This window comes from Chiloscyllium plagiosum, unplaced genomic scaffold (assembly GCF_037043375.1).
Source record: "Chiloscyllium plagiosum isolate Xiang-an unplaced genomic scaffold, Cpla_swu_hap1 HiC_scaffold_3, whole genome shotgun sequence".
Taxonomy (NCBI): Eukaryota; Metazoa; Chordata; class Chondrichthyes; order Orectolobiformes; family Hemiscylliidae; genus Chiloscyllium; species Chiloscyllium plagiosum.
In genome coordinates, this window is record NW_028270141.1 from 7,771,911 (window position 1) to 7,784,203 (window position 12,293).

The window sequence follows — 12,293 nt, forward strand, 5'->3', positions numbered from 1 at the left end:
GCTGGAAAATCACAGCAGGCCAGGCAGCATTCTCCTGCTCCTCGGATGCTGCCTGGCCTGCTGCGTTTTTCCAGCACCACATTTTTCAACTCACATGTAGGTCAAACTAGGTGAGGATGGTAGATTTGCTTTCCCTAATGTATATTAGTAAATCAGACATTTTTGGGACATCTGGAAATGATTTCATGGTTATTTGCTTTATTTTCAGGTTTTATTAATTGAATTCAATTTTACCATTTGCTGTGATAGGATTTAAACGCATGTCCCATCGCATTGGTCTGGATCTCTGTTCTCTAGTCCAGAGACAATACCATTACATCTCCCCCTAGTAACAGAAATGTTTAAAGGAATGCTAAATAATTCTGTTGGAGAGAGGAATAAAAAGGTATTAAGATGAAGAAGTTGGAAGGAGGCCCAATATGAACTATAAACATCAACACAGATGAATAGCCTATTTTTGTGCTTTATGCTTGATTTAGCATTACAATTGTTTTTAAAAAATGAGACAAAAGAATGTTGAACTATATGATTGTATTAATTTAATACTTTTGCTGATCACTTTTTAACTATTTCTTCATGGATATGGACATCTCTGACTAGGCCAACAAGTACCAGAGGACAGTTAAGAGTCAAGCCATTGATGTGGATTTGGAGTCAGGGTAGGCCAGGGTAGGTAAGGATCGCAGATTTACCCCCAAAGGACATGAGTGAACCAAATAAATTTTAAGGCAATGGACAATGGTTGCATGGTTATCATGTGGCTTGCTGTTTTTACTCACTTTTCTTTCTACTCCAGATTTTTACTAAATTCAAATTTCACTATCAGTCACAGTGCAATTCAAACCCACATCCCCAAGCCATTAGAGCACTGAACTACTCATCTAGTGACATTACCACTTTGCCACTGCCTCCCACGTTCTCACATACATGCACTCGCTGAGAATCATGGATCAGAGAATGGTGGGTGGAAGCATGGGACTATACCAATTAAGGCCACACTAACACAAATGACGGTTGTTGATACCAACTGGTTAAAACAAAATTCATGCTGATAACCTTAACCAATGTTTTTAATACTATGAACATGCATTTAATTTAAAAAAGCGATTTCTATAAATTGGTTTACCTGGAGCCATGTTGGTCCTGGGAGAATTCAACTATGTGACCAACCAGGTCACGTAGTTGAAGATTGGGGAACCGGTTGTTTCTGAAGTCTTCCAGCAGCCTGCTACGACCTGAAGGCATGATGTCAGATCTACTGTAGCGAAGACGTGAAGGAGGAAACAGCTGGCTGCTTGAACTGAACAGACTTGATGAGCTAATCCCACTGCGACTTTTAGCTTCAGCACCAGGTGCTGCAGAGATGAATCGACCACTGCCATTTGTCAGTCCACCTGCAGTAAAAACATATGCTGATGAATGGAAACAAAAACACACAAGATAGTGCTGCTATATAATGCTCTCACGACCATTCAAATTTTACAATAATGTTTACTAATGTTTACAACAGCTTCTTCAAAGATATTTTCCTCATAAAGTTGTACTATTTACCATTAAAGAACATCATGTTCTTACAAGAAAACACAAAACATACTGCATGAATTTAAGATTCCCAATATTATACTGTACTTGCAAACAGCTATAAAAAATTAATATATTGTACTCATATGGAAATATATTGCAGAGCGCATTCAAAATACAGTACTTGGTGTAGTTTAAGTGATACATAGTCTAGCAAGCAAAACGTATGTGTAATGCACCAGAAATAAATACACACCTAATGTTAAAGTGATTAACCTCACCAGCAATACAGGTGATATTTTTAAGTGCTTTCTATTTGAAAGACTCTGATAATATATTAAATTGCTTACATGGCAAGAGAGGATTTTCCTTGTGATTCTGCTACAATAGCTCACTAGTTTCTCATAGTAAAATCTTGCAGAGTTCAACGTTTACAAACTAGTCACCAGAGCTTAACATTTTCTGCTGACAGAATATGTAGAACTGAGCACAAAACTATCAAAGTTTTATTAAAATGAGGATATTAGGTTTTCCTTTTTTTAATCCAAATCAATAGTATCTGAAGGGCATTGTTTTGTGTAAAAATGCTAAACACCAGGAAGTGTTTAAACACTAAAGCATGTTGTTTACTATTACAGGATACAGTCCAGTCATTAAGCCACTGAGCATCTAAATGCTAAATTCCTGGTCGAAACACATTTTTATACATGATTAAATAGCAAACATACCAAGATGAAGACTGGATGAAGACCCATGCGATGAGAGGGATGGAGGTGGTGTCAAAGAGTGACTAGGAGTCTGGCTAGGAAGGGGCATGCCAATTGGACCAGGCGAAGAGGAGAATCCCAGGCCACTGTAGAACTGCTGACCTATTGGAGCCAGACTGCTATTGGGTCGTTTGTACAAATCAGAGCTGGTAGACAATGAATCTCTTCTAGATACACTGCTGTTTCCAGAACCACTAACTGTAAGAATGGAATAGCAAAATAAGTTCCAGGCATGAAGCGAGTAACTGCATATACCTGAACATGTTAACTGCTCACACTGTTTACCCTTAAAAATATACTAATGCATGTCCATGAGTGAAGGCAGGGGTATCTATTATAATTCTAATTTTCATGGTTAGCAGATTTCCTGCTTACTAAGTCAATGATTATTTGATTTATGTCTAACAGATAATAACTGAAGCACTTTCAAAGAATGTAGATTTTTAAATCAGATTTAGAAGGACTTGACTGATTATGAATAAACAACTGACTGTATGGTCCAAATGTTGCAGTTGTAATAACACTGAAACTGTCAGCATTCACTGTCATTACAGATGTGAAACTGAAGAACAGCTCTGGCATCCACAGATTTACATTTAAAAGTGGAAATCCTAAGTTGCTGAGAGTGATTCCTTGCTTCTCTCCTGTTACACTGAAATACTTACAGACAGATATCTCTGGAAATCAGATGAAGTGAACTTCCACTTTTCTAAATGATTGATCATATTGCAAAAATTCTTGAAAAGGCTAGGATCACTAAACCTTTCGGTGTAGCAAACAGCTGTTGCTTTGCCGCTGACCATGAAAACCACATTAAAAGGAACCGTGATACAGATTAGCTTGATAAGAAAAAGAAACTAAAGTACTAATGTGGCTAAGTCAATGATAGTGCAGTGTTTACGTGCAACTAAAACAGTAATTAATAACGAGAGATTTTATGAATGGAAGGAATTCTGAACACATTAATCCAGAAAATCTTGCTAGCTAAATGTGTGAAAAAGCAGTATCCTGGGCAGTGTACAATGGCAACCATCCAAAATTACCTGTCTCGTATTATTAGAAACGAAATGAACTAAACTGCCAAAGCCGATTGGAAAAAGATGAGTTTCTGATTTTTGTGAAAATTGCTGTGATAATACAAATCTAGACAAAAAGCTCAAAAAAGGAATAAGAGGAGGTAATCAAGTCAAACATACAGAACATATTAGATTTATCAATTAGGTGACCTGTGAATTCATTGAAATAATTTAAACAATTTCAAGACGCATCATTGAAATAAAGTGGTTGAAGATATGGCAAGGTAGGATAGGGAGATTGGGATTAATGAAAAAGGACAAACTTGTAGGTTTTTCCTGCTTACAAAGACATTAATGACTGCAATCTAGAAACATTTAAGCGTACAATACTCAGCGTGCGCATGAACTAAGAAACTGTTTAAATTTATTGTCTCAGGATAACCTTCCATTGAATTTTTCTTTCAACTTTGTATACCATACATGATAATGTAATGAAGAATCCATGATGTTTAATACACATCTTAAATTTGCTACGTAGTAGAGGCACAAAATCTACCTAAGCAAGCCTTGGTAAAATGGAGCATCATAGTGTGACTAGTAACAGGCAATCAAACCAATATCTGGATATGTTGAGGAGCAACAGAACATTCTACACATTTTCTCACATACATACATTTGGCATTGGACAAGTGTTAAATGTTGTATTTGCATCTCAAATTTGATAAATAATTTAACAATAATTTTCAGTTGACATTCACATTCATGTTACAAATATATTTTCAATTAAAATTAATGTTTAAAGCCATTCTACCAATTGATCACCATTACCAATTAGCTGGAACCCCAATTTCTCCTGCTGATTAGTCAGATATTACAAAGTAGAAATTTGGTGTTTGCTACTAGTTCAAAAGAGAGCAGTTGACTCTGAGTAGTTAAGTATAGAAACATACAAATTGTTCAGGAATAGTTTACCTGCTGATCCAAATCCTCCAAGTGCTGAGCCAATAGCAGCACCCAGAGAGTTACTGCTTCCAAAGCCAAGTGATGTGTTGCCTGGTTGTCCTGGCCCATGAGAGAACAAAGAACTGCTCTGAGAACTATTTGACAAGGAGCTATTGCCATAAAATGAATTTGATTGCAAGTTGTTGTTCTGTTGTTGCTGCTGTTGTTGCTGTGTTCCAATTGGACGGAAGAGGCCGTTTGCTGCTGCTGCTGCTGCTGCTATATTGCTTGCTGTCCCACTAGCTGAAGCTGCTGCAGCTGTTTAACAGAATCACACAAAAGGGTTAATACACAAAAGAACCGATAATATGACGGACATTCTTCTTCAATTAAACATAAAGTGAAATGCATTTTAACAAAATGGTACCATCGTAATACCAAATTCCAGGAAAATATTTAACATGCAAACTCATAGAAAACTTACCAAACATCAGCAGGAAAAGCTAAATTAGGAAATCTGTACTGATAGAACAAACTTTCTCACATTGAAAAAAACTCCAGTTAAATTAGAAACCTGACCGAATGGTAAATGAGTCCACAAAAATACTATGACACTCTCCCCAAAGTTGTAAGCAAGGATTTAAGCAGTTTTACTTATTGTGGTGTTGTCAAACTGCAATACCATATTAAGCTCAGTAATTAAGTGACGGCATAGGAATAGAACGTAAAATTACCCACCTTATAGGATCTTCCTCATTCTTCAAAGGGAAGGATCCTTCACATATCAATAGGAGTAAGCCTAGGTTACCAATGGGAAAAATCAAAAGGGTGAAGGTCCATGTGGATTATACCATGTTAAAAATCTTAAAAGGGACTTCACCCTAATGATCCATGGTGTATTTAATTTGTTACCCAAGTGAAGCAAAAAATTGGAACATAATCAAAACAATTATGCAAAATACACCCTTAATAGGCACTGTAGGGCCTGACTGGGTGCTGTTGCATGTAGAGGATGCTTCACATTGAAACTTAGGAGCATGGTACAGTATAACATTATTTTCTTCCTTGTTTCCTCCACAAAAGTGAAAAACAAATGTTATAAAGTGAGGTCTTTCAATAAATTTAAAATAAAACAGAAAAATGTGATTATTGATCATTTACATAAAATGGTTAAAAATGCGAATGTGATGTTATTAACATGACTAAACAAGTAGTGGGATTACTTCAAGAAAGCATTATGACACCAATAAAAAGCATTTTTAATGTACTGCAGCTCACTGGTGAGGTCCTAATCGCAATGTCTTGTATTTCTGGACACTATTTCAGAGGGTCATTGGAAAAATTTCAAAGAGGACTAAAACAATAGTATTAGGATCAGGTCGTTTGAGTTACAAAGGGACACGGTTATCATCAAGAACAATGATCCATGCATTTCAATATCAAGGAGTAAATAAAAAGGCTACTGGAATGCTGACCTTTATGTTCAGAGGACTAGAATACAAGAGGCAGAAGTCATGATTCATAAAGCCCTGGATCAGCCACAGCTGATAGATGACACACAGTTCAGGATACTATACCTTGAAAACAATATATTAAGACTTCTACGGAATACAAAATATATTAGGAACACAACAGTTAAGAGGAGTAGGCTATTTAGTTTTGCCATTCAATAGCTGATCTGGTTGAGGGCTCAACTCCATATTACTGTCTGCTCCCCTTGACTCCATAGTCCCATCAAAACTCTACTTCAATGACCCAGCCTCCACTGCTTTCTGGGAAATCAAATTCCATAGATTAAATACATTCATCTGTCTGAAAATACGAAACCTTATTAGGGCAGAGAATGGCAAAAAGGCTAATCAGGAATGGGAATTCTAGTTGGGAGTTGTAGTTCAGGATTCTCTTCAGGTTAACATGCAGGTTCAGTTGACTGCAGATGCTGGAGATTAGAGTCGAGAGAGTCTTGCTGAAAAAGCACAGCAGGTCAGGCAGCATCCGAGGAGCAGGAGAATCGAGGTTTTGGGCAAAAGCCCTTCATCAGGAATGAGGCTGAGAGGGTGTGAGATAAATGGGAGGGGGGTGGGGCTGGGGGGGAAGGTAGGTGAGTCTGTGGTAGGTAGATGGAGGTGAGTGTAATGTTGATAGATCGGCTGTTTCAGGGCAGAGGAGATGACAGCCGCATTCCCGATGAAGGACTTTTGTCCAAAACATCAACTAACCACAAAAAGACATGACCCACTGTCACTAGTATCCTTACATACAGATGAGGAAGGACACCACTTCGACTGAGGCGTTGATTCTCCTGCTCCTCGGATGCTGCCTGACCTCCTGTGCTTTTCCAGCACCACATTCTTGGCTCATTTCAAGAGGTCTAGAAAACAACAGTAGGAATATACTGCTGTGAGTCTATAAATCACATGTCAAACTGCATTTGGAATAATGAGGGCAGCTTTGGGCCCCATATCTTAGGAAAGATGTGCTGGCGTTGGAGAGGGACCATAGGTGGTTTACAAGAATGATCCGGAGGATGAACGGCCCATCATGAGAGAAGTAGTTCAGGACTCTGGGTCTGTACTCAATGGAGTTTAGAAGGATTATGGGCAATTTGATTGAAACTTACAGGATACTGAAAGGTCTGGATAGAATGGATATGGAGAAGGTGTTTCCACTACTAGGAGAGAATAGGACCCTTTAGAACTGAGAAGAGAAGGAATTTCTTCACCCAGGTGGTGGTACTCTATTGAGCTCATTACTGCAGGGGGCTGTGGAGGCCAAGTCATTGAGTGTATTTAAAACAAAGATAAATAGAGTCTTGCTTAATAATAGGATCAAATAATGGGGTGGGGGAGGAAAGTGGAGGTTGACAAATATACCATCCATGATCAAATGCCAGAGCAGAACCAATGGCCTAAATTGCCTAATTTTGCTCCTATTTCTTGCAGGAGAATGAAATTGGATCAAGAGTTTCTACATTTATTAAAAGAAGTCAGTGAATCAAGAGTTAGTCATCTGGAGAGTGAGAATGGGAGTTGATAGAAGATAATAAGGAAATAGCGAATGAAATTAGAAAGCTTTTGTTCCTGTTTTCACCATCATGAACACAAAACAGCAACAGCTTTAAATCAGTTAGAAGTAAGAGAGGAACACAGTGAAATTATAATCATACATTAAGTAGTACTAGGCAACCGATGGAACTGTGGGCTGACAACCCTCAGATCGTTACGATCGGCCTTGAAAAGGTTTCATCAGACTGGGAGATGGCAAAAGTAACCTTTTTATGCAACAAAAGGGAAGGAGACAGAAAACAGGAAACTATAGGTCGGTTAACTGGTGTATGCTTTGGGAAGGTGTCAGAGCTGACCATTAAAGAGATTATAGCTGTGCAGTGAGAAAGACAAGAGTCAGAATGGTTTTGAAAATGAAAAGTCACATTTAACCAACTTATTGAAGGCAGCACATATGCTACTGAAGGGGGATCTCCATACATGATGGAAGGGATAACACATTAGCATCAACAGAAAATTGGCTGGCTGACAGGAGAGAGAGAATATGCATACATCTGTCTTTGACTGGAAGTATGAAACAAATGGAGTTTTACTGTGGTCTCAACATTTTACAACTTAGATCAATGATTTGTGCGAAGAGAGTGGAGACAAGGTTGTTGAATTCCCAGATGATAGCAAGATATGCAGGAAAGTATATTGCGCATAAGATTTAGAGAATGTGCAGCTAGATACAGTGACTAAAGATTTAACAGCAATCTAGGCTTGTTCAATACATCAGATCAGTTGTATGACACTTCGATCTTTTACTGTGTCCTATGTTCCTGCCCCACTAACTACCTGACGAAGGAGCAGCGCTCCAAAAGCTTGTACTTTCAAATGAACCTGTTGGACTATAATGTGGTGTTATGAGACTATAATGTGTTTTAACTAAATACCAATTGTTTGAGTGAGTGGACAAGAATCTGGCAAACGTAGCACAATGTGAGAAAATGTGAAGGTATTCACATTCATAGGCAAAATAAAAAAATCACAAATTGTCAAGTGTACAGGGATTCAGGTATTCTGTTGCTTAAGTCACAAGAACTTAGAATGCAGATACAACACAATCAAGGTGGTATTATGAGGAGAGGAACTGAACATAAAGGTAAGGATGTTATGCTTCCATTATATCAGGCACTGGTGAGACCACATCTTGAATATGGTGTGCAGTTTTGACCTCTTTATTTAAGGAAGTGTGTAAGTGGCTGATGGTCACAATAATGTGCTTTATGGTTCCATTGCTCAAGACCATTGCTGATATTACAAGCTGTGGGAAAATACACCTGTATTTCAAATCCGAGGCCATGGAAAGATATAATCAATGTAAATAACTAAAGCGACAACTGCTAGTAATGCTACAGATTCTGACCTGCAACGAATCATTGCTCTTATATGAAAAACAAGATGAATTAGCGCAAACACTTATTAATCAGGCAATTTCAGATAAGTGCAATTTTGACTTCTGGATTGTATCAGAAAGACCAAGTTGAATTCACTGAATCGACAATTTGTGCTAACAAAAACGTAAGCATTGGACATGCATCAAGAAATTTGTATTGATTTTTTTCATTGTAGCACTAATTGAAAACGTAACATTGTATACCACAGACAAATTCTTCCATTTACTTTCTCAAAATTAAAATCTCATATTTTCAGACATTGCTACTTATCAACTACAAGCTACGACATTCCCTGATTGCTGACTGCTCAGAATGAGGTGCGTTATCTTGAGAGACAAGTGAAAATAACCTTAAGACAAAAAAACTTTCCAAAGATAAGCAAAAAATAGATTCATCCATCAGTCCAACATCAAACAACAGTAAAGCTAATTGGATAAGTATTGCGTGAAATGTCTTGGAGAGTCAAAAGTCAAAACCATTTTATGAAACAGGCTAATCATGACAGTCATACATATTAATGATACATATTAAAGATAATTAATGAAATCTGAAAACATCTTAGCAAGTTTTGAGAAGATTTGTAGCTCAGGTTGAGATTTCGGATGTAGGTTTGCTCGCTGAGCTGAAAGGTTCATTCCAGACGTTTTGTTACCTTACTAGGTAAAGTGGACCTCATGCGAAGCAATGCTGAAAATTCCTGCTTTCTATTTATATGTTTGGGTTTCTTTGGGTTGGTGATATCATTTCCTGTGGTGAAGTCACTTCCTGTTCCTTTTCTCAGGGGGTGCTAGATGGGGTCTAACTCGATGTGTTGGTTAGTAGAGTTCCAGTTGGAATGCCATGCTTCTAGGAATTTTCATGCATGTCTTTGTTTGGCTTGTCTTAGGATGGATGTATTGTTCCAGTCAAAGTGGTGTCCTTCCTCATCCGTATGTGAGGATACTAGTAAGATAGGGCCATGTCCTTTTGTGGCTAGTTCGTGATCATGCAGCCTGGTGGCTAGTTTTCTGCCTGTTTGTCCAATGTAGTGTTTGTTACAGTCCTTGCACGGTATTTTGTAAATGTAAGTGGACCTCATGCGAAGCAATGCTGAAATTTGCTCATTGGCCTGAAAATGGGAAACAAATGCCATCCGACAGAGTGCCAACCGCAAACAGCTGTACTTCCTGCACGAATGCCTAAGGAAACAGGTACTACCTAAATGTCTTCAATACAAACCTCCCATTAACACCCCACTAGCCATAAGAATAGCAGAGCAAAACAGCCATAGAATGCTCAGAGAAATGATTCGGTCATGCAACAGACCATGAATGGACAGACACAGTATAACAAGCCATAGATATTAGACAGCAACAAACAGAAAATGAAAAAACTAGACAAACTTACACAAAGTAACAACAATGACAACACAGAAGCATGGATAAAAAAAAACTTATCTGACCGATCCTTAACAGACACTGAAAAAGCCATCTTAGTAAGAGGATTAAATTACACCTTCCAGGGTGCGGACAAGAAAGATTTCTTAGCAGCATTAGAAACAACACTAAAAGACAACCAACTCACAGAAGAAACCCAACAATCCATCCGACAAGTAGTCGCACCAACATTAAGCAGGAAAAAGGAAGGAAACAAACTAAATACACAAGAAAGGAAAGCACTGGAAAGACTAAAAAAAGAAAAACATTGTTATCCCACCTGCAGACAAAGGATGCTTGACAGTCATTCTAAATCGAAAAGACTACATTGAAAAAGCAAACACACTACTTACAGATACCAACACTTACCAACAAGTGGCGATAGACCTGACCCCACAACTAGAGAATCGAATCACAGCCCTACTCAAAAACCTTCAGAAATCTAGACAAATAAATAAGACCGACACCCAAAAAATGAAACCAGACTGATCCAACACACCACGCTTCCAGGGATTACCCAAAATTCACAAAGCAGGAGATCCCCTCAGACTCATAGTCTCACTACCTGGAACACCAATTTACAGACTGGCCAAGGAGCTACACGAAAGACTAAAACACTTAGTAGAAAGCTCATGCCACTCCACCCAAGAATTCCCGAAGACCAAAGACACTAAGATAGAAGAGGATGAAATAATGGTCTCCTTTGATGTAACAACTCTGTTTATTTCAATCAGCATTAACCTGGCCAAGGAAACTGACTACACTATTAGAAAACCCAAAGACACATACACTAACTTCATCAACAAGGAGAATATCGTCAAGCTAGTGGACCTATGCCTTACCACCCACTTCACCTTCAACAACAAAACTTACAGACACACTAATGGAACACCCATGGGATCTATGATATCAAGGTTCTTAGCAGAGGCAGTAATGCAGAGACTTGAGCAAACAGCTCTGCCAACCATCCAACCCAAACTCTGGGTCCGCTACATGGATGACACCTTTGTCATCACTGAATGAAACAAGGTAGAGGAAATCTTCAAGACCATCAATAATATCCTTACTGGCATAAGATACACTAAAAAGGAGGAAAACAACAACAAACTGCCATTCCCAGATGTCATAGTAGAGCAAACAGCCAATGGGGAACTTCAAACCAGCATCGACAGGAAAACAACACATACAGAACACTTATTGAACTACAGAAGCAATCATCCCAACACCCACAAAAGAAGCTGCATCAGAACATTATTTCAACGAGCCAACACACACTGCACCACAGAGGAACTACGCAGAGGTAAATCACCTATACAGTGTATTCAAAAAGAATGGGTACCTAATGAACACAGCATGCCGGTTTCTCATCAACAAACCCAAACAAGCAGACAAAACACGTCCAGAAACCCTAGCCACTCTCCCCTACATCAAAGACATCTCTGAAAAGATTGCCAAACTACTCAGACCCCTTGGCATCATGGTAGCCCACAAACCCACCAACACACTAAAACAGCAGCTAATAAACTTGAAAGACCCTATACAGACAATGAGCAAAACTAATGTTATTTACAAAATACCATGCAAGGATTGTAACAAACATGACATTGGACAACAGGCAGAAAACTAACCACCAGGATACATAAACACCAATTAGCCACAAAAAGATATGACTCTCTCTCACTAGTATCCTCACATACTGATGAGGAAGGACTTTGACTGGGACAATACTTCCATCCTCGGACAAGCCAAACAAAGACATGCATCAGAATTCCTAGAAGCATGGCATTCCAACTGGAACTCTTATCAACAAACACATCGAGTTAGACCCCATCTAGCACCCCCTGAGAAAAGAAACAGGAAGTGACTTCACCACAGGAAATGATATCACCAACCCAAAGAAACCCAAACATATAAATAGAAAGCAGGAATTTTCAGCATTGCTTCGCATGAGGTCCACTGAAGATGTTACCTAGTAACGTGACGAAACGTCTGGAAATGAACTTTTCAGCTCAGCGAGCAAACCTACATCCGAAAATATCTTAGCAGGTAACTACTAAGTTAATAGTGGCATCTATGAGGATGTGCTGTGGCTAGGTTCAAGAGGACTCTCATGGAGACTGCAGCATATTTATGTTTCAAAAATGTGATAGAAATCACTTCCAAAATGCTCTTACCTCAAAGATAGTCC

The 12,293-nt window shown here is 38.6% G+C and overlaps 1 protein-coding gene across 8 annotated transcripts in view; it reads right to left on the reverse strand.

Moving 5' to 3' along the window:
• LOC122540667 (pumilio homolog 2-like) overlaps positions 1-12,293 on the reverse strand; it is a 111,772-nt gene that overhangs the window by 16,889 nt on the left and 82,590 nt on the right. For all 8 annotated transcript variants that reach the window (XM_087977299.1, XM_087977296.1, XM_087977306.1 and 5 more), the window contains 3 exons: positions 4,277-4,564; positions 2,250-2,486; positions 1,127-1,394 (listed from right to left, as the gene is read on the reverse strand). In XM_087977299.1, the coding sequence (XP_087833425.1) occupies positions 1,127-1,394; positions 2,250-2,486; positions 4,277-4,564 (793 nt within the window). The remainder of the gene's footprint in view (positions 1-1,126; positions 1,395-2,249; positions 2,487-4,276; positions 4,565-12,293) is intronic.